We start from the raw sequence: 21984 nt of genomic DNA on the forward strand, positions 1-21984 counted from the left end.
GAAGATATGTCTATGCAGTAGCCCTCAGGCTGGAGCCTTGTTACCGAAGTCAGCGCGTGGTCATGGCTGAACGATCATTTGAAGCTGAAACGGTAAATGGGCATTTAAAAAGACGCGTCGTAGACACTGGTGCGTGTAATCCCGTAGTCCACTTTGATGTAGCAAATAAAGAACGACCTGTATCAAATGCACTTGCGTCAAAAGTACTTGCTACCCCTGTTTAAACTACGCCTTGTACTAGACGCGTGGCTTCCTCGTAAAGATACCGGAGTTGAAAGGGAGAAATCCGAACCAACGGTCATGCAGCTACATAAAGGGAATGCTAAGAAATGCTCGCCGATTTCTCTGTTGTATGTGATCCTGAAGACTTCGCATTTGTGTTTGGAAGCTCAATGTTGCGGCCACCTTAGCCTCCAATACATCATACCCTACTACTTATTTTTGCTGAATACATAGAGGAGGCAAAACGAGCGTGGCGCCGTGATGGAAGGAAATGCACACGGCATTGTAGTCATCTGTGTCCAGCAGAAAGATCTGCGTGAATTACAAAAATACATTAGGGTACCACGGCTCTTCAATGCAACTGCATGCGATTTTGATGTGGATCTTCCAAGTTCCTACTCTTTCTCTATTCTCATCTCTATTGTGTACTCATTATTACACCCTGCCTAGTTTCAGCATGTAACCATTTAACCACCATCAAGACAAAACACTTACTCTAGCTGTATAAAGGTGGTCAATTCTTTTTTTTTTCCCCTCTCCCTTCGTCCATCGTTCTCCATTTGAGCTACAGAAAGCGCTTGCAGTTCTTCTGCACCCTCACTCACTGCATCTTCGCTTAGGAGCCCTTGTTGTTTCGTCCAGCGCGCCTTCGCTATTGTTCCTTACCACAACCCTTTCCATTCTCGTTACACTCCCCCATTTCACTTCATATAACCGCTGCCTTGCTCTTCATACCTCTCTCAATCCCCATGCCATCCCCAAAGCGTGCCTACTCGCAGCTTTTGAGCCAATTACCCACTTACCAGGCGCCCCTGGAGATCCTGCGCGAGATGGTCTATTTGGTTCACGAATCCAAGGCAAAAGGGAAAGCTTCTCAGGGTTACGCTAATAGGCAGACAAACCCGAAAAGATTGTCACTTGATCTTTTGCGAGTGAAGGTCAAGCAGGATTCTAAGCGGGGTAAAAAGCGCAAATCAAAGAAAGAGGCATTTGCTACGTGCATCGAGGAAGGCAGGTGTCGCCTATTGTATTTTTTTATGACGTGATTGGCAGATTCAACGCGTAACTAACATATAGAAGGTATCTATATCTTTCCTATTTTCCACAAAGCAGCCAAGAGGATCTCGTCTTATGACGGAACCAAGGTCCGAGGTGGAATCCCAAAGCAAGGCAAGGCCTCTGAAGTCCGACCCCCCATCTACGGCCACCACCCTTATTGGGACCCGGTCTCGAGTCCTAAGACTATGATCAAGGGTGCAAATCTTGTCAAACCCGTAATTAACACCGCGGCCCCTGGTGAAAAACCCAGACCCCAAGCTCCCAAATTCATCAACACTGCTGTAGATTACCAAGAAATGTCAAATGCCGCTGAGATTGCTAGCCCAAGCCCTTCTTTTTCAGAAATCATGAATCCCCAGTCGCCACCCATTTTACAGGACTTCACCAAGTACTTTAGCAGCGCCCCAGCTGGACCTCCAGTCGCAGCTGGGCAAGGTCAATGTGCTTCGCCTGAAAACCTCGATATCGAGTTATTCAGTGAAGATGCCACTGAATATCCTGGCTCCCCATTCATGGAACAGCCTCGATTCGACTCCTCTGCTCTCTGCGCCCTTTACGCACTCTCTGAACCCAGCCCAGCAAAGTCCTCGACGCCCACTCAGACCTCTGGAGTTCCTTCTTGGTCCCAATTGGCTCAGTCGCCTCGTCCTGGCACCCAACGTCATGACGGAGATAGCGGCCAAAAACTCGGCCACCATGATCGAAGCGAGTTTGGTGATGAACAAGACGGCTCAGGGTCTAGCCACAACTATCCCGGAGACGACAGTTATGGTCCTGATGACGAGATTACCCAAGAAGGCAATGACGACGAAGACCAAGATGATGATAAAGGAAGTCAGCGATCGTCACCTTCTTCAGTATCGGGTTTTAATCTGGCCCAGACGATTTGTGCAGCTCATGTAGCCGCCTGCGCCGCCTCTGCCGCTGCCGCGGCAAACTTTGCAACGGCCTCGGCCCAATCTGCATCTTCTGCGGCGTCATCAGCCCTGGCTTTTGAACTTTCAACCAAAGTAACCAGATCGAACAGAAAGAGGAAGATGCCTAGTCCATATGCGCAGACCCAGCAGACATCTACTTCGATGAGCCCGAGGAATTCGCCCAGTCTTTCTATCCGAGTCCAAGCATCACCTGTGGCGAGCCTCAAACATTTACCCAACCGACTTGTCCAAGATATTGGAGGGCAGCTGCGCGCAGGATTCTCTAGTCCGAGTTCCTGCGTCGATTTGTTGGAACTAATGCACAGGAACGGCCTATTGGGCAATAATATGTTTGACACGCTCTATGAAAGAGTGGCCAGTGACCTGAAAGTTCACGATCATCCTGATAACGATGAGCAAGAACGACGACTACGCGAGATCAATGGACAACGTTTCCTTGAAACGGGCGGTACTGCCAAGGAATTGGCTGCCATTAACGAGCGACAGGCTCTCCGTGAGCGCCGTCGACGAAGCGATTATTCTTCAGTGAGTGCAAGTCGGCCAATGGACCCAGGTTTGAGGACTCCAACCCCCACAACGGCTGCAAATCAACACTCTGCAACTCATCTCAGCACTCCTACCCTTGCTTCTGCTCCCTTCAACCAGCCAACTGCATCCGACAGCAGCACGCCTGCTTGCAATCCAATTCCTTTGAATAGACCAACGGATCCTCGTTCGAGACCTCATTCTTCCGCCCCATTGAAGAAGCCAACTGTACCTCATATTTTCGGTAGCAGGTCTTCATCCAGTTCAAAGCAACAAACTGTATCGCACATCAACAGCCCTTTCCTGGCCGCTTTAAGCCAACAACAACCATCTCACGCGAGCATCTCTACATTGGTTTCATCAGGCCAGCCGACAACATGTCAAGTCAGTGCCTCTCTTCCAACTAACTTGGGCCAGTCAACTACACCCCACATTTTTGGCAGGAATTCTTCGTTGGATCAAGTGTCCTTGCACCAATACACCTGGCCAGCACCCATATCTACCGCACCAACTTCATCAACCCCTCTCTCTCTACATCGCCCGCAACCGGACATTCACAGCCGTATGGACAGCAACAGTAGAGATGACCAAGAGTCTAGGCAATTCAGACCTTATCCGAACGTGAATGTTGTCTACAATGAGGTTGGCCCTGTCGAGAGCTTTCATCAGCCCACATCTATCTCTTTCACTCCGTCTCTTCCAAGTGCGTCCTTTTTCAGTGCTTCATTGAGAGCTACTGCACAGAAGTCTAGCGTCGCCTCGCGTGGAGCGACGCGGCCGGCACCTCAACTGCAACCCCAGCCGCGCAGTTTAAGAGCTGATCAGGGTAATGACGATCAAGGACAAGGGGTATCGGAAGCACAGACTCCGTATGTTGTTGAGGAGCCCAGAGCTCCTAGTTCTCTCCGGAGTGAATGATCAAGGCGACAGAGTTGCCTAGGAAATCTCGAAGGAATGATGGAGGCGATTCATCTTTTACTGCCATGTGAGCTCTAGCAAATCGAATTTTGATATACTTATTTTTTTATGCGAATGAAGTAAAGATACACACAAGGAGTGTCCCATTGAATAAAAAAATAATAATAAAAGAGAACCATCAGCATTTGGTGCATGCCTGAGCAAGTTCTGCTAGTTGGATTATATCAGCTCATCCTCATATTACAACAGGGTAGAATAACTCTCCTGTATCACTAAACCAGAGCTAAGACCTATAAAGCAGTTCCCAGTAGGAGCATTTTCTACCGATTATCTAGGATGTAGAAACGCTTGTTTGCAAGTGGTCGTCCGACGACCATAACTTCAGCCGCATAGCCCTTCGAGTACTTGATGTTGGTCGCAGCAACAGTCGTCTCTGTAGGACTGTGCTCGCTGAAAATAGTGACATTAGGACTGGACTCACAGATAGCATTGATATGGGAGTCTTTGCCGAAAGCGTCTGGCTCACTGTGGTAATTGTAAGCTTCTGATCCAAGACCGGCAGATCCCTGCAATCTTGTAACAGGGATGAAGTGAGCGAAATATGCGTGGTCTGCTGCCCCTTCAAGAAATCCCAGAACAATCGAGGATCGCGACGGAAATGATTGTGAACCAAGATCAGCGACGCACCGAGAGCCAGCGTTATGAATACCTTAGCTTCACTGTGGTCGGGACTCGGTGAGGTGTATTCCACGACCCGTACTCAAAGAATCAATGTCAAACTCTCTTGGTTGATGGGAGACTATGTTGATTATGCCGCCATGCTTAATCATCACACCCCTGAGCTTGCCTGTGGAATCAGAGATATATATCACATAGGCATGGTGGTGCAAAGTCAAGTTGGCTATCTGTGGCCCACGCGCATTCAGCTGAGACTTGAGAAGCATGGAAATGCAACGCCGGAGGCGGGCTGCATGATTGTTCCGGTTTGCTAACCTTATTTGTTCCAGGCACCAATTTGAGGGGCCGTGCTGAAACTATTTTTGACCGCAAACATCTTCATGACTTTTGAGCTTTGAAAAAACACGCTTCAGAAGAGAATTGTTTGGCATTCGATTTTTTTTTTTTTTTTTTTTTTTTTTTTTAATATATCCTACAATTTCCCTAATCATACATATCTCCGCCTCCATCCTTACGTCCCCAAAGCATCCTCTATCTCCATCATCTTTTCATGTCCGCCCACCTTTCCTCCTCCTACTGCTAGTGATGTTGCTAGTGATGCTGCTGATGATGTTGATGCTAATGCTGTGCGTTCCGTATTACGGCCGAAAGATTATTCGTGGTCGCCGATGCTAAATTTTTCGCAAAGACTCTCACTCCAACATTGGCCTGGGTACGAATCCTCTCCAACTCGTCCACGGCTTGCCGAATCGTCATACTCCTAACCCGTACCAACCTCTCGATCTCCAGCAACACAGAGCGAGCCTCGATATAAGTGACCCGATCCTCGGGCGCGAGCCATCCGAGTTGATATTGCTGGTTTAAGGAACCGATCGATGGCCCGCCTTCCCAGCCGACGGTCCATTCCATCCAGTAGTCGTGTACGGTCTGCGTATTAGTGCTTAAGCGATAGATTGGAGGGCAAGGTAGAGGAGAGTAGGGTGACAAATCTGTTCCCTGAGCTGGGGCAGATGTTGAAGTGGCGCCAGAGGTTATACTTGTTGTTGTCGTAGTTGCAGTCGTTGTTGTCGTATTTGTAAGTTCTGTGGACAGCGCGCCCATATTATTATTCCGAGCCTCTACAGATATTCCAGTTCCTGAGGTGGCCATCATCGCCGCCGCCGATTCTGATCTCGTTGCAGTGTTTGCACCAGGCTGGCTGGCGGCCAGCGAGAAAGATCCGGTTGTGGGCGTGGTCGCGGCGATGTGCTGCGACCCTGAATCTACATTAGTGGGACTACTTGAAGGCTGTGCGTACACGGACTGTACTAAGGACCGTACTGAAGATAGAGTTAAAGAGCGTGCCGAAGACTGCACCGAGGACTGTGCTGAGGACTGAGCTTCCAGACGAGATAGCCTTGCATTGGCCATAACTAGAGCTCGAGCTGCATGATGACTTGCTGTTGCTGTTGCTGGTGCTGGTGCTGGTGCTGGTGCTGGTGCTGGTGCTGGTGCTGGTGCTGGTGCTGGTGCTGTTGCGTTAGTCATTCTTTGTTGTGTCATCATCGACATAGCGAGACTTGAGGCGTTGTTGCTGCATAGAAGGGACGCTGCTGGAATCGTGGTCGGTGCTGTTTGCAAAGCCTGTGACGTTGACAAGTTTAGTCCAGTCTGTGATACTGCCACATTTGGTCCATTGGTTTGAATGTGCGCCGGCGCCGAGACAAGAGCAGGGATCGAGGCTTGAGTGGAGAAGGGCGGCTTAGATAGGGAGATGCTTGTTGGGGTGGGGTTGGCGATGTGTTCCTCAGGGGCAAATGAGACCATCTGCGTCGGTGGAGTAATACTAGCGGCTGTCGCTGTCACTGTCGGCTGCACCGATGCTGCCTGAGTCGTTGCCGTCTGAACTGGAATCTCGGCGAACGAGGCAGAAGTAGGTATCATAGGAGATACGGATGCGGAGATGAGGATGGGATCCTGCGCCATTTGACCGTACCGAGAGGTACTGATGCGCGGCAAGTTGAGATCCAAGTCCTGTGTCAGCGTTGTTCCTGTTGCTGTTACTGTTGCTGTAGTAGTGGTGGGGCTCTGTACCGGTGGTGACGCGATTGCAATTGGAGTAAGGGTTGACCCCTCGTGCAAATCCGGCGCAGCCGCAGGAGAAGTGTTTCCTTGAAATAAGTCAGGCACTGAAGCTATCGGCCCGTCTGCCGTCTGTGAGGTCTCGCTTGGCGACAATTGAGAGGAAGGCAGCTCAATCAATGCTGACCTATCGGTAGCAGCACTCAAAGCTGCTAGCGATATGATGGTTGGCGTAGACGGTGCTGCTAATCTAGTGGGTGGAGCTGATGTCGTTGCAGGCTGTTCATCTATCAGTATGGGCGGCGTTGTTGCCGCTAGGGATGCTGTCGTCTTTGCTGCTACCACTGCAGACGATATTGAGATTGCTTCGGACGAAGCTGAAATTGTTGCTGTCGCTTCAGGCGATGCTGCGCTTGAAGTCGTTTCTTTCTTAAGCGACCGAGCGGCGGACCTCGGGGCAGGCTTATTCGATCGGCTCTCCACCACGACCTCATTCCACGCCTGCGCATAGTCTGGCGATGAAGGCTCCGAAGATGGGACTTGGTCCGTTGTAGCGTAGATCCTGGGCTGAATTGTCCCTACACCAGTATGCATAATATTCTTCATGCCGGGATGCTCTCTGACGATACACTGAGCCAGCGTAGCTAGCGATTTGGCTCCCAGTCTCTGCTGAAGCGAATCGATCGCTTCGCTCTCCGTCATGCCTTTGTCCGTCATCAGTCGCTGGATCTCCCGCACAATCGTTCGTGAATGGAGCAGGTAAAGTCTGTCCTTTTCGACCCCCCAAGTGGTACCATAGCGCTCGTCCAGTTCTTTAATGGATGGATTACCATTGATACCTTTGGTCATTTGATCCCAGATATGCTGAATACTATGGTCACCCTGAAACATCATGTACTTGAGTTGGCCATTTGATTTGCGTGTGCTAGCTGTGGTTGACTGGCTGGATGATGAACGTGAATTCACAGACTCCAGATGCAGGATATTGTCTTGATCAGCGCCCTCCAGAGACTGATGCCGCTGCTTGCCTCGAGCGCCGCTATTCGTAGGCCTTGCAGGAATAATATCAATATCCTTGGATTCCAATCTCACAAACAACGCCTGGATCGTCTTGACATGCTCTTCAAGAACAGTAATGAGCAGGGGATCGCAATAGAGTCCACTCAGGCCCAGTTGCTGTGCTCTGCTCTGGGAAACTCGCAATTGCTCAAAGAATGATGGTGATATTAGTTGTTGAACATTGACCGGACCACCTGCTGGGTCTGGGAGGTTGAGATACTTGGATATAGACTCGATTAGAACCGAAATTGAATGCGTGATGTCGAGAGAATATTCGAGGCGCGATAGGTCGTTCTCGGCGGTTGATGACTCAGCTGGTGGGGATTCCTCTGGGCTCAGCTTTACAGGTCTCCACTGGGTGCCCTCCATTTCATCCTCTTCCTCCGTCTTGATACTTTCCAAGTCAATCACCTCAATCGATTTCGGCGCCGAGCTCGAGATCATATAAATATCATCGTCGCTATCATCATCAGGATAGTGAGCCTCGGTCGACATGTGTCCATGCGAGTCATGGTCGGAGGATGGTTGAATACTTTGATTCGCAGGTATTGAAACTTGCTCAGAGGGCGAAGAAGCACCAGCCAGTGCTGATTGGGATATAGCGTTGAACAGAGATGGGATGACGGGCGACGACATGCTGGGGATTGACAGGCGTCTCTTTCTTCCGGATGTCCTGGTGTCGTCGTCGCCGTGCTCTTGCTTGCGCCACAGCCGTAAAACTGGCAGAACAAGCGACTCAGTGCCCAGGACTGGGAGGGCAGATCGGTCGGTACTAGCTTTGAGCACCTGAATTTCTTTTGGTAGCACTGTCGTCTCAACATATTCGATAAACTTTTCGAGCGTGACAAAATATCCGTCGCTGAACATGCGTGCTTGACACCAGTTCTATCATTATAGAGAGATATTTTAGCATTCCATGCCCGTGATGAGAAAACATGGGCGATATGGTTGTCCATTGTTCCCTGAATGAAATGATGCTTCAGAAATGTGTAGCCGCAGATCGCCTTTTGCTCCAAGTTCGCACCTTCCATGTCTTGACACCTTGGCGCTCCATTGCATGCGCGAGCATCTTGTCTTCTTCCTCGGGGGTCCAGAGTGCGTCAACGAAATCATTCGAGGCATCGGGGAAAAAATCATGATCCTCAATTGGCGACATCGATTGCGCCCGTTCTCGGCGGCGGCGATATCTCTTGTCAACTGACAAGCCCAATTCGTATTCTTGTTCTCGATGATGTTCCCGTTCCTTCCTGCGCTTGTTTTTTCTCCTGTTACGGTGCTCTCTTCTTGGCGATCGCTCGCGCGAGGGCGATGAACGGCGCTACATATACAAAAACTGAGAGGTCATTCGACATTATCTCGCACGGGTCCCATAGAGAAACGTAGTGCAATTGCTTACATGTGAGTGCTTGCTGCGCTTGCGGTATTCTCGGTCAATGATGTCCCTGTCGCTGTCTTCATCCTCCTGCATACTCCTTCTGTGCCGATCCTCGTCTCGGTGCCTGTGCGAGCCGCTCATTTGTACGTCTCAAGTGCGAGAGGCAATTCCGGGATGGCCCTGGCGCGCAAGATTGACAACTGAGGAATGACAAAGATGCGAAGATCACTTGAGCTGAGTTCGAGGTTATGTCGATGGAAGGAGAAGAGGGTGATCAGTAATGCAAAGAAAAAAAAAAGAAAAAAGGGAGAGTGCTGGGGCTAGAGCCTCTTGTGTTCTTCAGGTCCGAGGTTTGTCAAACCATTTGAATACCTAATTTAATTCAATACATTTGCCACCAATATACCCTACCCGCGCCCTATCCTCATCCACATCTCTAGTTCTGCCACCATCTTCATCCTCATCTCTGCAGAAAAAAAATAGCCTACCGAATCGGTATACTATTCTTTTTAAAGTTTCCAGAATATAATGGTGTGCGACAGTCTAGTCTGGATTTTGACTACGATATGGGCGCCTTCTATAGCGCTGAGAAATTCAAATAATGCGGCCTTGTCAGGATTTTTATATCATAAACACGTAGTTTTTTAACTAAGTGGATGTAAAGGCAATGCTATCCGCTTCCCATTTATTGATTGAGCAGTTGTAGAGAAACTACGGGTTAGGAGACTTGGTCCAGAGCAGAGGCAGCAGGACAAAACGCGTTCAAAAAAATAAAGCAAGGGACCAGCGGAATGCATCGTCCTGATTCAACCAAGCCTCCGAGTGCTCCCAAACAACAAAGCACTTTTTTTTTTTACTCTTTTGATGCGACAGTCCATTTTTGCCTGCCTTCTCAACGCTTGCCTCCGCCGATCCTCATTCTCATCAGCGCCATGGCCACTGTCAGCACCTCAGATACCATCAATGCAGGCGAGCATGTCTTCATCAAAATGCCCAGCGACAATGTCAAATGCATCGTCTTGAAGCCCAATTCGTATGGTCTTTGCACTGCTATCTTTTACTGCAGGAAGCACTCTGCGTTTGGTCCATTCCTCATATCTGACCTCCGTTTGTCTTTTTTCACCCTCACAATTTCATCCGCACCATCAAAATAGGACCGTCTCACTGGGAAAGTTTGGAACGTTCAAGACTAACGACATTATCGGCCGAGCATGGGGCAACACATACGAGATCTACGACAAGGATAACAAGACCCGGGTCTACCATCCAGACGAGATCAGTGAGATCGAAGAGACTGAGAACAACAACCGAGAGATCATCGACGACTCAACCTCACAGAAGCTAACATTGGAAGATATCCAGGCCCTCAAGAGCGAGGGACTCAAGGGAGAACTCACGGGAGAGGTACGCATGACAACAGGACAGTTCTTCAAAGGATGTTGTTGAACCATCCACAGACAATTAGATCATCCTGGCATCTTTATCGGAATTCTAATGCTGAATCTCTTTTCTTTTTCTTTTCGTCTCTCGATCACATCTCAGGAAATTGTCAACAAACTGAAGGAGAGCCATGCCACATTCGACAAGAAGACGGCGTACTCACAGGCGAAGTATCTGCAGAAGAAGGGCAAGAAATTCCACAAGACTTTTACACCGATCAAACCGACCACATACTCTGTCAACGAGTATTTTTACATCAAGAACCCAGCAAAGATCAGGGACATTCGGATGGACACGCTTTCGCAGCTCTTGTCGTACTCGAACGTGCATGCTGGATGCAGGTTGCTCGTTGTTGACGATACGCAGGGGATGGTCGTCTCGGCCCTGGCTGAGCGTATGGGAGGTATGTCTTAATATCTTCAAAAACTCGTGCAATTTCATGCGCCCGTGTGCTTTTTGTTCGAAACAGATCTTCTTTGTTTGTTAACCATGATGCTGATATCGCATAGGCAAGGGAACGATTCTTGGAATGTACGACGGCGACAACCCACACTATGACGTTCTTAAATATATGAACTTTAACCAAGAGATTCTCGATTCAGTAAAAGTGTTATCGTGGCTCCGTATTCACCGTGCAGAAGACGAGAGTAGGTCATGGACTAGACTTTGGTCATCATTTCGTGGATTGCTTATAAAGGAAGAAACTGGTTGTAACTAACGCCAATTGTTCTCCTCCTTGACGCTTCTGTTTGACAGAGTCACCGGATGAACTTCAGGATGTGACACAGCTAACAGGAAAGGACCTGGAAGGCTACTACCGTCGTCTAAAGGCATATACAATCGTAGAGGAATCACGTAAGATTTTGTTTGAGGGAGATTTTGATGCATTGATTGTTGCATCGCAGTATCAGCCAGAGTCGATTCTCGAGAAGCTTCTCCCGTATGTGCGTGGATCAAGACCTGTGATTGTGTATCATCCTCATAAGGAAGCTCTGTTGGAGACGAGCACATGGATGCGAAAGTGCCCAGATCTGCTGGCTCCGCAATTGACAGAGAGTTGGTTGAGGAAATCGCAAGTCTTGCCAGGAAGGACTCATCCGGAGATGTCGACATGGGGCTCTGGCGGATGTTTGCTGACAGCGACAAAGGTGATTGATCAGCCTGTGCAGGCAGCATTGACGAAGAGGGAGCGCATGGCGATGGAGAAAAGGAATGCGGAGGTCAAAAAGTTGAAGCGGGCACGCGAGGAAGCAGAGAGCGCTTCGGTATCACCTGCGGTGGACTCTTCAACAGAAGACATAACAGTAGCGGAGACGACAAGCAGCGGCGTAGTTGAATCTGACGGTGTTGACGTGGAGAAGGAGGGCGAGGAGGAGGGAGTCGAACGAACGAACAAGCGCATCAAGCAAGAATAAAGTTTTTTTTTGTTTTTGTTCAGCGTGTTCTGATTCGCTGTTTCCATTTGGTGGCGTTCTTTGCTAGACCCTGTACGCGTTAAATTCGCGTGAAAGGAGGGTGTATTTGCATGCCACGTTTCATCCATGTTGCCGCATGAGGGACAGAAAATATCAAGAGTATAAGCAATTGAGACAGATGGATAGACAGGGGAGGGGAGGGGGAGGAGAAAGGGAAGAAGAAAAGAAGGGAACTGTGTTGCGCGACTGTTGTACAGACACGTGTGAGAAAGAGGGAGAGAGGGAGGGAGAGAGGGGAGTGGGAGGAGTGCGCGAAAGAGTGAGAGAGAGAAAGAGAAGAAAGGAGATAGGTTGAGCGAAGACCAAAAAGGGGGAAAGGATGAGAGGGTGAGCACGAATATGAAAGAACAAAACGGAAACTCCACCAAATGAGAGTGAAGGAAAGAGGGATGATGGTGATGGCCCGGCTCTCTTCATTCTTCCTGAAAAGACATGGCGATGGTAATGGTGATGATGATGGTGATGAATAGCGATGGTGCAATGATAAGCAGCGACATGATGTGTGTCCCCTTTGTTCTCTCCCACACATACACACTCACACACACACCTCTCTCTCTCTTTCTCTCTCTCTTTCTCTCTCTCTTTCTCTCTTCTTCTTTCTTCTTCTCTTCCTCTCTCTTTCTTTCGCTTTGTACTTCTCTCTTCTTCCTTTTTCCTCATCGTCCCCTCGTTCCACTGTCATTGCATTCTTGTCATTCCATTAGTCCAACCTTCTTTTCTGTTTTCTTCTCCCACAATTGCTCTAAAAAAAAAAAAGTGCTTCGCCCTACTGCACACTACCTTTCTCCACCTTCCCCTATCTGACTGACAGCTCCCACTTCTTGTTCCAACCATACCCCTCGTTATCAGCGCTCCCTCGTTGCTCCCTATGAGGGTCAATCAAGGTGCCACAATTGCCCACACACGTCAGGCTGAAAAGATATCCCCAGTTCTCCATGACCACACTCACATATACAACCACACCAATGCATATGACCACAGCAAGCAGGACAAAGACAAAGAAGACGGCGAACTACTACGGCGCAAGGTCCATGTGAAGGAACACCACCGCTCTCAAGACGCAGATGTGGTACGCCTTGGGATCACCATCGAAGACAAGGCCTGCGATACAATCACCGATATCCAAATGGAACCGGCATCAGGCCGCGATGTTGACACAGCACCTTCTGTAACCGCCCAGCAGCCAGATCTAGGCTTTTGTAACACCAAGAGCAAAGAGGATTTCCCGCAGCAACAGCAACCCTCAAACAATGGTTCGACTGCCCCCATATCGTCTCCCTCATGTGCACAGCCGTTGGGGGCGAGTGATCACCGCAACAATGGCCATACCAACGAAGAAGGCCTCGATCTGTGGCACGTAAGTTAGCCCCTCATTTGCGCTCATTGTCAAGCAGCCACACTTCCCATCAGAAGGACAACCCCTAACCCACTCAACCACCTGATTTTCTTCCCTGCCTCTCCAAAGAAATGGATTGCACAGCAACAAAACAAAGCTAATTCGACCAACCCTCAGATCACGCCTCGACTGCTTTTGGAATACTTGAACGCCGTCATCCTACCAATGGAGCTCTCCTCAGAACCGAAACCAATGGTCCAAACATACGTTAAACCCATCCTGCAACTCTGGGAGCAACAGCAGCCTCAAGTGAAAGAAACCTCGCCAGGAAATATCGAGCGAGATCAACTCCAAACTTCATCTCTACCGCCTGCGCTCCTGGCCACACATGATTTCAACGGAACCACAGCTACACAACGGCAACAAGATCATCTGGAGCGATTGATCCAGCTAGAGCGGTCGCATCGGGATACTACTCTCGTCATTTCGCAGTTACAGGAGCAAGTTCGGTACCTTTTGCGAGACAAAGAGAGGGGACTGCGGTCGTGGGATCACGATGAAACCTACCTCCAGAGACGTCGACTCCAACGTCCCCTATCGCCTTCTCCCCCTGGCGAGGTGATCCATCCTCCTCGCAGTCATGTCCTCTTGCACCGTCCGCATTTAGGTGCACGTTCACACTCGGAGATCATACAGTATGAGCCATATTCTCACCACTCTCCACAGCATGTAGATTTTCAACAGGGGGAGTCCTTGGGGGTTATATCGCTTGAGCCGCCGATCCGCAATCGAAAACGGAGTAGCAGTATGGGTGGACCGGGAGCACTCATCAGAGAGAACATCAAGCAAGCGCGTTCATGCTCACCCCCGCGACCAAGGACAAACTCTGGTGCGACCGCACGGGAGGGGAGCCTGGCACTGACAGCTAGTCATGACAGCAGTAACAACGTACCAGGGGGTGAAGGCCATATTCATGCGCAATCTCAGCCACCTCAGTCGGCCTCAGTCCCGCCGTCAGCATCTCTGACGTATTCCAAGTCGTTCAGTGGCGCGGTCTCAGACACATCGGCGCCCTTAAAGGATGGCTCATCGATCTCGATCCAGTACGGTACGGTAGACATGCATAAGAGTCAGACAGCACATTACAGACAGCATTCACGCTCGATTCGCGGACACAAGTACTCGCATACATCTCAGCTCTCGCGTTCGGTGCCCTATCTGGACGATGAATATCTGATGTTCCATCAGCAGCAACAGGGCCATATATTCCAGCATCCTGAAGATGAGTCCTCCGCCGCTGCATTCGACTCGCATGGTATTGAGCACCACTACTCGCCCTATTTTCAATCGAACACCAATCACGGCTACCGTGGACGGCACTGCAGGAACCAGGACTCGGTCTCAAGCCAATATTCGTCTTCACAGCACCAATACCAGCGCAATGACTCTCGAGTGTATCATGAGTATGATCTACATACGCATCCGCAGCAGCAACAACCGCAATTGAGCAACTACCGTGACCAGAAGGACGAAGATGTCAAACCGATCACACAGCAGCATCAGCAAGATAATTATCATGCGATGCATTCGAAGAAACACCAGCAACAAGAGGGGCCACCACCAATTTATGTGATGAACCGACAGGTCAACACTGTACCAGAACTGTGGAAGGAATGGACTGTGGGCCTCGGATCTGGGAACCCGAGTATACGGCAGCTGGAAGCACAGTTCGGACCGAGCTGGAGGACGAGTAGTTCGGCGGCGAACTTCTTTTCGAGACGGTTGAGGATCATCAATGAGATTCAGCGGATGATCGATTTTGAAGGGCTGAGCGAGGACGAAGCTGTCAATAAGTTGGAGGCGAGGCGAGAGCAGGGAGTGGTGGTGCCGGGGACGGAGGGCGTTATTGGACCGGATGGGCAGCCGGCGCAGCAGACGACAGGAGGGATGTCGTTGCATCGGCTATCGGAGATCTTGAGGAAGAAGCAGTTGTGAAGGATTATATTTTTTTTGCGAGCATTATTGTGTACTCTATAGAACTTCATTTAGAAATATGGCTCAAGTTTGCATTTGTCGTCCTTAAAACGATTTGCATCATTCAAATCGTTTCCTTTGCTTCTTTCTGTCTTTTTTCTTCTTCCTAATCCCTTTTTTTATGATATGACAGTGTTGAACTTGAGATTTGCACACGCTTGTTATACTTGCGAGAAAGTAATAAAAAGTATTTCGTTTATAAGATTAGCAATTTGTCAGCGATAAAAAAAGCCATGTCAAAAACAGGGCAGTTTTTCGTGCTTGTTGCCATCGTTAAGAAACAGTCAGAGAAAGAGAAAGAGAGAGAGAGAGTTGTTTATTGGCACATCGCACCACACTTCTGCAGCTGGCTATTTAGTCGAGACTCGCATTGTTGGCTTCCACGAGAGGTACTCGAACAGACAGAGTACTCGTTATTGGCTTTAGTACGACAGCTGTCAAGACATTTACGGATGCGACTTTCGTTCGGGCTGCTCTGAGATCCGAGCATTGGTGCGGCCTCGGAATGGACCAAGGGGGTGAAAAAGAGAGTTATGGTGTAGAGGGCCAGAGCGAAGATGACGAGTGTGGAGCGCATGGTTTGCGTGTGTGGAGTGCTTGGTCTGTGCGTGGTGGGGCAACCTGCGTGGGGTAAAATTGGCGATACGAAAAAAAGAGTTTGTTTAAGCTGGTCTAGTCTGGTCTAGTCCCCTCCTTTTTATATGGCTAGCATTTGAATCCGCTTAGAAGGAATGTATGGGCGGCCGGGTTCATTCCACGCAGACGGATGCGGATCATATAGATAGCAATACACAGTTTATGCAGGAGGGAGGCACAAGGCAGATGGAAACGCCCCTTCGATCTCCCTGCAAGGCTGTGAACAGAGAACGGAGGACTGTTTCCCCTCCCTACACTGTACGCACACGTCAAACTTTTTCGTTTACGTATGCGGCTTGGATGGAAGCAGGACTTTTCAGGCGTAAACCTCCTGATTGGCAGACTTTTTGGACGGAAATAAGTTTTTTAAGGGTGGCAATAAGGACCATCCTATTTTGGAACACAATCTTTGTCCTGTTTGACAACGGCTAGCTGCTTCAGCACATTTATTTCTGACATCTTTGTCCCGCCTGGACAGCATTGAGGCCCTTCACCTCAAGCAAGATCTTCCTTACTCCTGCAATTGTGGTCTGGAAGTACTCAAGCGTACATTTCCTCTTCTTTGTTGAGCCAGTGGCAATGACGATCCCCGATATCATGTTTTTCAGATCGGCCTCAAGATCCTGAAGCTCCTGCTCTTGTTCTTTTTCTCTGGCTATTCTTTTCTGTTCCGCCTTTCCTGCCCTTTGCCTATGAAGTAGAAGAAGGATTGCTGGTGGAAGGGTTTGCTCCAAAGACGGTGGAAGTGTTGAATCAGATGAAGGATCAAAATCATTCTGGTCGGCCTGTACTTGTAAGTGGTCAATTTCGTAAGGCTCTCCTTGATAAGAAATCTCCATGCCCTTATAGACCCTTGCGGTTAAATACATATGTTTGCACGGCGCCTGATGTTGAGCATAATAGTTGCGGTGACAGGCAGCAATGATGGCGAATTCTTCGTCTGTACGGACGTCATACGTGTCGCTGGTTACTCTATTGACAGTTATAGGATTGTCTATAACAGCGAAGGACTGGACCTTGAACTAGGTAAAATAGGAATGTTAATAAAATGCCGTTGAGACCATTGTCCAGGGCTCTGGAGACCGGCGATATGGATATACCTTTTGTTCGTCTGTGTTTAGTATGACCATAGTCTGAGCAGTGTTGAAGTCAACAGCGTCTGTCTTTGCTTTCTCCTTTACGTTGTATGAGGACAGTTTCTGCGGGATCATGTTGTTGAGTCTTTTGAAGTAGAGGGTTCTAAAGTCAATATCCACAACCCCTTGCAACAAGTGTACAAGGTCATCTGGACGCAAATTCCGTTCTCTTCCCAGGTACTGTGATTTGAGCGTCTTGTGCCAGCTTTCGACTAAATTATTGGTATCGTTGTGTTGGTAATCCTAACGAAGCCATCAAAAAAAAAAAAAAAAAAATGAACATATTATAAAAATAAAATAAAATATGAAAAAAAATTAGCAAAGTTGGATCACCACAACACTTTGGCAGAGTTCAAATGACCCGTCCATGCTCACCGATCGAAGATATAGAGCCCATTTCACAAGTCTTGTTGGTTCCATCCATTTCCCGAGATAGATAATAAAAGCGTCTGCAGATGGTGAAAAATTGGTTGTGAACACTCTCCACTTCAGTCCTCGGTCCTCGTCTGACAGAGCGTTAAGGATCCCGTTCAATGATTTCCGCATGGCATCGCTTTCTGCAACCTGGAGCAGACCAAAAGAGATTGAGTAGGAAATATTAGAGGACGAATGGAATAATGGAACGTCTCCGGCCGACATGGGATTCTTCCTTTGCCAGTTACACTTACATTGTGAAGTTGACGCATTTTCCGTTCCCAAGCTTGATCAACGTGAAACTTGCAGTAGTAAATATCCAAGGAACGAAATGCTTGCTTGAGAGCCTCAGTCTCGACGACAGAGCAGTCCACCATAAACTTCGAAGGGTTTAGGCCACACTCTTCTTTGACCCAAGTCAGCCAGGTACTGAGAACATCCCTATTGCAATTAAGGAAATAAAACACGAGGGAATGTGAGTCAGCCGAGCATAATACAAACCTGATAGTTTTTATTTTTTTTCCTTTGAAAAGATGAAAGAAAGCACACTTTGTACCAAACGGCGGAACTTACGTTGATTCAGAATTGCATACCATGAACGCAACCGGCACACCCAATTGTGTCTTCACATCCTTCACCAAAAGAGTTAACAGATACGCAGAGGCGAATCTCACCGTTTTTTGGATCTGGCTTCAATGACTTGACGGTTTTGTGTGTTGAGTCCATACACTCGATTTTAGTGCTGTCGCTCATGACCTTAAAATCATTGAAGGAAAAGTATAGAATAAGTAAAAGATCGAGAATATCACGTTCTTGCCTCCAAAAAAGGGTACCTTAAGTTGGAACTTGGTACTCCAAGCAAACATGTAAAGATCCGCGTCTCCGGCAATCCCGTCAATAAACGTCCCTTTACCTCCGTCTTCTTTGATAGTTTCGATCCAGGTCTGCACGCTCGCCGTCGTATTTAATGATTTCCGAGATTTCTTTATCCGTTGACGATACACCGTCTTTCTCACATCCTCGTATGACAGGCAAAATGCAGGAGGGACAATGCCGCCAGATTTCTTCTCTTCGATCTATGTGTTGTTAAAGGACAAAGGAGCCAAGAGATAGTAATGAGAAGTTGTGAGACAACGGCTCGACTCAATATAACATGATAACATAAAAACGGTACTGGACCTCTGACATCGAATTCTCATCCATTCGCAACATAGCTCGTATCCCCTTCCAGTCGCTACCCTCAGCCACCTTCAGCTTGATCCAGCTGCGTTCATTCGCGCCCATAGGCATATTTGACAAGGTCTGGGCCGAAAGGTCATGGCTGTGCTGCCACCGGTAATCCACGAGCACCGCATCCATGCCGACAGGTTTTTTCATCCGGATCTCAACAGGACATCCAATGCCAATAGATGGCCGGTCGATCGCCAAGGGTCTGGGAGGACCGTGTCTTCTGCATTGAAAGCGGAAGCTCCAGTCATAGATCTTTGGTCTACCGTTAGTACCAGGAATGGTGATATGGAGAGGGAGGAGAGTGTCGCCGGACTGTTTTCGGATGTCGCGATTAGGTCCTCGTTCGGAGCAGGGAACAAATTGAATGGCGGTTTGTTCCTGAAACCAGAAGGCTTTGAAGTCTTCCGGTGTAAATCTAACCATCCACACCTCCTGTTCACGCGGGAATGGGTTGGGCACAACGAGATCTCGAGGTTTGAAATCGCTGGGATCGATGAAAATGTCTTTCACTTTGAGCCCACCCATCCTTGAATGCAGTGACAACAGGTGTAGATGGTGAAGATAAGAACAAGAGAGGAATGGCAATGCAGGGGCAACCGATGGGAGAGAGGAAGACAGGGAGAGGTTTGGGTCAATAGAATAGAGGCGCAAAAGTAAAGTCAACAAGAAGTAGTCACTTCAAACTCCTGGTGGTCTTCACATGCACCCCTTTCTCCACACCAGAGATATCAGCGGATTGATTTTTTTGGTGGGACGCTGTCAACTACAGGAGTTTTGCTTAACAAAATATTCATAATTGACAGCATCTCACCAAAAAAATCAATCCTCTGATATCTCTGCTCCACACCCTCTCATTCACTTCCCCACGCATACATTATCTCACACAAACTTTCGAATTTATTAATCTCTCGACTCACTTTCTACATCACTTCTCTCTATTTCTCATGTAAACGACAATGGGCCTAAAAGACGGATTCGCTTTTCTACGAAGAAAAGGCTATTCTCCTCGGGTGATACACAGGTCGGCGATAGTGTCTGCCCTGGGCAGTCGGAGAGGTCTCGTCGACGTGTTGTCCTTTTACGGCGTCATCAAAAACGCCTATGCCCATTGTACCGCAGAGAAGGCCCATGCAAGGCTTGAACAGCATGTCTTGGGGTTTGGCTCTAAAACGAACCTGGTCCTGTACATCGACGGCGGGCCAGCACTAGAGAAGTAGGAGACGGCGAAGCAGCGCAAGGAATCTCGGAGCAAGGCTGCCTCCAAATGTACTGAAAGCCTCGACAAGCTCGGAAGCATCATCAAGGACGGCAGCAAGCCGCGAAGACGCCACTTCGTTGACGTTAGGAAAAGTCTCTCGGCCACTTTCTACTGGTCTTTGGAGGATCGTCAAACATTCATCGGGTACCTTCAGCAGGCCGGCTGGTCAGTACGCATTTGTGAGACAGAGGCGGATGTCGCGATCGCGTTTGATTGTGGGCCAGAGGATGTCGTAATTTCTGCTGACAGCGACATGTTGGGCTATGATTCTGTCTTGACTCTTTGGCGTCCTATCTCTAAATGCTTGGTCCTGGAGTACAAGCTCAACGATGTTTGTCGGCTACTTGGATTGACTCGAACTCAACTCACGGCCCTTGCGGTGGTGTCGTCGAACGACTACAACCGCAATATATATTCCCTGGGACCAGCAACAAACCTCTCCATTATCAAGAGCCTCGATGCACCCAGTAAGCTCAAACAAAAAAATAAGACGAGCAATTATGATTTATGGTCTTGGAACAATGTAACAGGAAAAATATCTTTTTTTTTTTTTTTGTTTCTTCTTCAGACACAGAGGCTATTGTGGCCGCCTATCTGAACCACATCAAGGTCTCGACCAAGAACACAACAAACGAGGATTTTCATGTATCCTTGCGGGTCTTTGTCGATAAGAAGCAGACTCTTGTCTCCCAAACCTCCACTCCAGCAGGCCCGTCTTTCAACAATCTCTGGGACAGGTTCAGAGACCTTTGCTCCCGTTACGAGCAGCTCAAGAAAAGTCGTCCGCCTCAAAGGAGGTAATATTTTTATTTTTGTTGTGGTTGCTCTATTCCATGTTGTCTGTAGAGACTTGCTTGACTGATTTTTTTTTTTTTTTTTTTTCAAATTAACTAGCTCAACCAACGTGCAAATCGTGCGCCTGAGATCACCCCAGACACCGAACCGTTTCAAGGCTGTGGAGTCGCCGATGTTCATTAAGGATCGTCAGACGGACTCTCAGGTTTCTTCCCTTTCCCAACCAGCTACTGGACAGCAATCACAGCAGTTCGCCGCGGTCACCCAACAAACACAGCAGCTTGCTTTAACCACGACCCAAGGTCCGTCTTCACCTCAGGAAGAAGTCGGTCACTCTGCTTTGCCATGAACCCGAGTTCCCAAGAAAAACTGCCCTCGATACTCGTTTAAACGACAAGATCGGACTAAAACGAAACGGCGATCACCGCCAGCAAAGATGAAACAATACGTCTGGAAGCCTTTCAAGGAGCCTGAACCCAAGACTGAGAAACCGAAGCCAAAGCACAAGCAAAAGCCTGCGCCAAAATCGTTATCAACTTCAACAGCGAAAACCTACAAGTTGAAAATCACTAGGATGTTGGCCTACCAGCACCCGATGACCTCTCTGCACATCGGCACTCTATCCGCCAATATCGAGCAAGCTCTTCCCAACCAAAACAGTCTCCAATACGAGGTGAAGTCTGCCCTCTTGGATGCTGCAAGTGAGGCGGCTCGCATCAAGCGCAAGGCCCAGATGTTGATTGGGAAATACTTAGAACGCCTGGTCGAAAAAGGACTTGAGGGACTGGATGCTCAGGATCGGACCTTTCTCGATCTGATATGTCCGCGAGTCACCATGAAGGATGTCAAGAACAACGCCGATGATGCCGTGGAGGAAGACGAGGATGGGGATCGGATTGCTGGCATTGTGGACGAGGACGAGGACGAGGAGGATGAGGGCAATGTTGAGGAGGATGACACCGATATGGGAGGATCAGGCGGGAGTGACCAAGCGCAGCGGCATTTCCTTTCAAGCTTTCTTGTTTATCTGTATTCTGGCAACATCCCAGCAAAACAGGAGGTCGTCAAGTTCATCAAGCGTCTTGAAGAACTTCATCTGTACAATCCGCCGCGGACTTGGGCTGAGATCAACGAAAGAATGCCAAGGACCTAGTGCGATCCGTAGTCGGACAGCTGAAAGCTGAGCTTAAACGAATGTACAAGACTGGAACCTGCGATCTCCACAAGATGGTAAGACTTGAAGTGGCATGTCATCAATACAGGTGTTCATTGGCTCTACAACGTGTTTCTCAATTTTTAGTTGATGAAGAGGGCCAATCAAAGGCAGCTGGGCAAGCCCAACGCGGAAATCCAGATTCGGGGGGATCTCTCGGCCATCGAGAACTACCTGACTCT

At 48.7% G+C, this 21984-nt stretch overlaps 8 protein-coding genes across 8 annotated transcripts; 5 read left to right on the top strand and 3 right to left on the bottom strand.

Annotated features, from left to right (window-relative positions):
- Positions 1 to 971: 971 nt before the first annotated feature.
- Positions 972 to 3662, top strand: BC939DRAFT_494180 (uncharacterized protein; the record flags this gene model as incomplete). The annotated part of the gene is made up of 2 exons (XM_051559596.1): positions 972 to 1182; positions 1300 to 3662. 2 exons carry the CDS (start codon positions 972 to 974, stop codon positions 3660 to 3662), a joined length of 2574 nt encoding a protein of 857 aa, XP_051410706.1.
- A 6105-nt stretch (positions 3663 to 9767) lies between these two features.
- BC939DRAFT_398802 (Gcd10p family-domain-containing protein) lies at positions 9768 to 11690 on the top strand (the record flags this gene model as incomplete). The annotated part of the gene is made up of 5 exons (XM_051552441.1): positions 9768 to 9868; positions 9990 to 10239; positions 10378 to 10678; positions 10785 to 10955; positions 11071 to 11690. 5 exons carry the CDS (start codon positions 9768 to 9770, stop codon positions 11688 to 11690), a joined length of 1443 nt encoding a protein of 480 aa, XP_051410707.1.
- A 623-nt stretch (positions 11691 to 12313) lies between these two features.
- BC939DRAFT_456176 (transcriptional activator of glycolytic enzymes-domain-containing protein) lies at positions 12314 to 15297 on the top strand. Its single transcript, XM_051556290.1, has 2 exons — positions 12314 to 13107; positions 13216 to 15297. Exons 1-2 carry the CDS (start codon positions 12619 to 12621, stop codon positions 15079 to 15081), a joined length of 2355 nt encoding a protein of 784 aa, XP_051410708.1. The 5' UTR covers positions 12314 to 12618; the 3' UTR covers positions 15082 to 15297.
- A 120-nt stretch (positions 15298 to 15417) lies between these two features.
- On the bottom strand, positions 15418 to 15929 carry BC939DRAFT_456177 (uncharacterized protein). The gene has a single exon (XM_051556291.1). It carries the CDS (start codon positions 15695 to 15697, stop codon positions 15437 to 15439), a length of 261 nt encoding a protein of 86 aa, XP_051410709.1. The 5' UTR covers positions 15698 to 15929; the 3' UTR covers positions 15418 to 15436.
- Positions 15930 to 16710: 781 nt separating this feature from the next.
- BC939DRAFT_210199 (uncharacterized protein) lies at positions 16711 to 18020 on the bottom strand. The gene is made up of 4 exons (XM_051550695.1): positions 17880 to 18020; positions 17561 to 17747; positions 17268 to 17456; positions 16711 to 17135 (listed from the first exon to the last, which is right to left on the bottom strand). Exons 1-4 carry the CDS (start codon positions 17900 to 17902, stop codon positions 16797 to 16799), a joined length of 738 nt encoding a protein of 245 aa, XP_051410710.1. The 5' UTR covers positions 17903 to 18020; the 3' UTR covers positions 16711 to 16796.
- Positions 18021 to 18127: 107 nt separating this feature from the next.
- Positions 18128 to 19200, bottom strand: BC939DRAFT_210178 (uncharacterized protein). Its single transcript, XM_051550694.1, has one exon. It carries the CDS (start codon positions 19059 to 19061, stop codon positions 18450 to 18452), a length of 612 nt encoding a protein of 203 aa, XP_051410711.1. The 5' UTR covers positions 19062 to 19200; the 3' UTR covers positions 18128 to 18449.
- Positions 19201 to 19900: 700 nt separating this feature from the next.
- On the top strand, positions 19901 to 21385 carry BC939DRAFT_210253 (uncharacterized protein). Its single transcript, XM_051550697.1, has 3 exons — positions 19901 to 20261; positions 20363 to 20591; positions 20689 to 21385. The coding sequence occupies exons 1-3, from the start codon at positions 20048 to 20050 to the stop codon at positions 20936 to 20938; spliced, it is 693 nt and encodes a 230-aa protein (XP_051410712.1). The 5' UTR covers positions 19901 to 20047; the 3' UTR covers positions 20939 to 21385.
- Positions 20749 to 21732, top strand: BC939DRAFT_456192 (uncharacterized protein; the record flags this gene model as incomplete). Its single annotated transcript, XM_051556292.1, has 1 exon — positions 20749 to 21732. A coding segment is annotated over exon 1 (462 nt), but the record flags the coding sequence as incomplete, so codon positions are not given.
- Positions 21733 to 21984: the final 252 nt, after the last annotated feature.

Source organism: Gamsiella multidivaricata (assembly GCF_025024155.1).
Source record: "Gamsiella multidivaricata strain RSA 2152 chromosome Unknown BC939scaffold_46, whole genome shotgun sequence".
In the NCBI taxonomy this organism is placed as follows: domain Eukaryota; kingdom Fungi; phylum Mortierellomycota; class Mortierellomycetes; order Mortierellales; family Mortierellaceae; genus Gamsiella; species Gamsiella multidivaricata.